The sequence below is a fragment of the Cupressus sempervirens genome, chromosome 7, assembly GCF_028749045.1.
Source record: "Cupressus sempervirens isolate cs-2001-9-10 chromosome 7, ASM2874904v1, whole genome shotgun sequence".
Taxonomy (NCBI): domain Eukaryota; kingdom Viridiplantae; phylum Streptophyta; class Pinopsida; order Cupressales; family Cupressaceae; genus Cupressus; species Cupressus sempervirens.
The window spans coordinates 729,581,986-729,584,869 of record NC_143124.1 but is presented as its reverse complement, the minus strand read 5'-3'; the positions used below and the strand labels follow the sequence as shown (position 1 = coordinate 729,584,869).

At 37.6% G+C, this 2,884-nt stretch overlaps 1 protein-coding gene across 1 annotated transcript; it reads left to right on the top strand.

Moving 5' to 3' along the window:
• The first annotated feature begins 377 nt into the window (after positions 1–377).
• On the top strand, positions 378–1,375 carry LOC149549309 (uncharacterized). The gene has a single exon (XM_089792753.1). It carries the CDS (start codon positions 718–720, stop codon positions 1,144–1,146), a length of 429 nt encoding a protein of 142 aa, XP_089648879.1. The 5' UTR covers positions 378–717; the 3' UTR covers positions 1,147–1,375.
• The last annotated feature ends 1,509 nt before the right edge of the window (positions 1,376–2,884 follow it).

The window sequence follows — 2,884 nt, the reverse complement described above, 5'->3', positions numbered from 1 at the left end:
CCCATCCTTAGTACTACTTTGACTTAAGCATGCTTAACCATAAAGTTCCTCCAAGATTAAACCAACTTAATTTATTACCTCATATGCAAAATCTTCTCAAATATTATGACGATGGTTATTCCCACAAAGACACCCATCCTAGTACTACTTTGACTCAAGCATGCTTAACCACAAAGTTCCTCCAAGACTAAACCAACATAATTTACGAGACACCCCATTTGCAATATTGTCTCAAATATTATGTCCTCTAAACTATTTAATGTGGAATCCTTTTAGATTATAACTTAATAAATAGGGGAAAAAATTAACAACAATCAAACTCAAGATAGGCACCTATCATTAAGAAAAAGAAAATTCTTCTTACTAGAAAAGAAAGAAAGAAAGGAAGATGACCCCTCTACCTAGTTGCAAACAAATAAACCCAATCAGGCAAGATATCCTGTCAAAAATGGGTAGTCCAGCCCACAGACCATTCGTGTGGTGGAAGGAACCGAAAGAATGGGGGCGGCTAGATTCGAACCTATGAGCGGCGTCCCCATCGGACAGCAGAGAGTCATGCAATTTGTGGACGGCAGGCACTAGAGACCAAAATTCTCTTACGGAAACCGCCATAAATGGCCTTACATGCACACAAGACGGTGCTGTGAAGAAACCCTAGAAACCCTAGCTGGCAAAGCTGAAACCCCCATGGCCTGGTAGGTTACAGTATCTATCGTTATGGAGATCCTGCGATGGGCTTTCTTGGTCGGATACGAACGCAGGACCTGGCTTCTCACGGCGGCTCTGGCGGGGCTCTGTGTGGTGGTCTTTCTGGTGGCCCTGTGTGCAAAGTCAGTGGTAAGTAAGAGGGAGGTCGCGGGTTCGAACCCCAGCGGCCGATGGAAGGCCATGCGGAGCAAAATGCTGAGCGCCGTCAGAAAGGGAGGGTTTGGAAGAAGTTTGAAGGATGAAGAAGGCGAGGTTTCGTTTCTGGGCGAGGCGGAGGAAGGAAGGAGGGTTTCTGTTGCTACGCCGCCGCCGTTGTGGCAGAAGAAGATCATCATGGGCGAGCGTTGCGAGCTTCCCAGCTTCAGCGGCCTCATTCTTTACGATGAGAAGGGAAATAAACTTCCTCATGCCAGTAGAAAGACTACGGATTTCCGTTAACTTTAAGTACTTTGAAACTAGGGTTTCAAACTCACTGTGTGGCTAGGGTTTTGAACCTGGGACTGATTTCTTCGCGCGCCGAATCACCGTGCGGTTAGGGTTTTGAAATTATTTTGTGTATTTTATTCGCCTGTACCTCTTGCCGAGAAGCAGAATCCTTCGACGCTAATGTATGTTTAACTTCTTTATCTTCATGTAATTCAAAATTCTTAATCTTTTCAGAGCATCAGATCTGGAGGTGTGTAGAAAATAGTGTTATAAGTATTTGAGAAATTAATAATTTAGCAGACTGGAATACATTTTTAGTTTCTTGTAACTTTTTCTTATTGTCTGGGAACGATAAGGAAATGTGTTTTTGGTTTATGCCTACTTCCATGAAGTTTCGAAAGCCCACAACTTAAGCTTGATGGAAGGCGGAACTCAGATTTATCATTTTTCTGCTACTTATCTCAAATTCATTCTCTAAAGCTGTTTTTTTCCCCCTTTTTAATAGGAATCTGTATTCAGATTTGTAGAGAGACAGGTGAGCTTTCTTGGAGGTTGTTTGGTTGATGAGTTCAAACTAATATTTACAGTATCAATTATGGATCTTCATAAGTTATGGTGTCAATCGGTTGTCGATTTTCATGATTTGAACCTAGATTCCATTTGGGCAAACACTGAACTGTCGGTCTAATCTTAGCTCAGAGATATTAGATTTTCATAGTTCATAATGATTATTGTGTTGTGTTTCTGAATTAATGGGAGATATTATATTCATGTATATTAGCTCAGAGATAGTTCATAGTGGTTAATGTAGTGTCTTTCTAGATTTATCGTAGAGATATTAGGTTTCCACAATGTATTGCATTTCTGAATTTGCACAATGCTTCGGAATTTAAAACTGCATAGATTTAACTGCTATGTTCAACTTTATAGAATTTCTCTGTGCTTCTGAACTCAAAACTGCAGAATTTTTTTTGTTATATTAGCATGATCATTACAGGAGCATCTGCAAAGCACGCTAGTTCTTTTCTTTCTGATGCAGAGAAGGGACTTTTTAGTCTTCTGGGCTCATAATTGCAGATAGCCTGCTTGTTTTGTCATGCTGGAATGGTTAAAATTTGGAAGTTTTAACGCCATGTCAAGCCAAGACAAATGGCATACTAAATATTTGAATAAAATTATTTGCTCATTTGTGATGGATATTGATTTTTTTTTAAAAATAGCTTATGGTCTTTGAATATTTTAGAGCTTTTAGTATCAACCTTAAGGATCACACTCCATGATTCACACATCATGAAATTATGTGAAATTGCTTGGGCCGAGATGCTTTCTACACTGGCAGCAATCTTCAATGTATACATTTTTATTTTTAAAAAAAAATTGACGTTTATTTACATGTTAGAAAAATAAAATAGAAATAGAGTAAATATAATTATAATCAAAATCGCAAAAATTGCAAAGGAAATGGAAGTAAAAATGAGGTAGATCAAGAGTCTCAAATCATTTCCATAAATATGGGATGATGAAAATTAAGGGATTATGAAAATAGATGCCTCAAGAAGGATATTTCTCGGCTTATTTTATATATATAATATATATAAGTTATTTAAAATGTTTGATCGAGACATTTTCCATTTTGAAAAAAAATTGACATTTATTTACATGTGAGAAAAACAAAATAGAAATAGACTAAATATAAGTATAATTAAAATCATGAAAACTGTTGAGAGGAAATGGAAGTGAAAATGAGGCA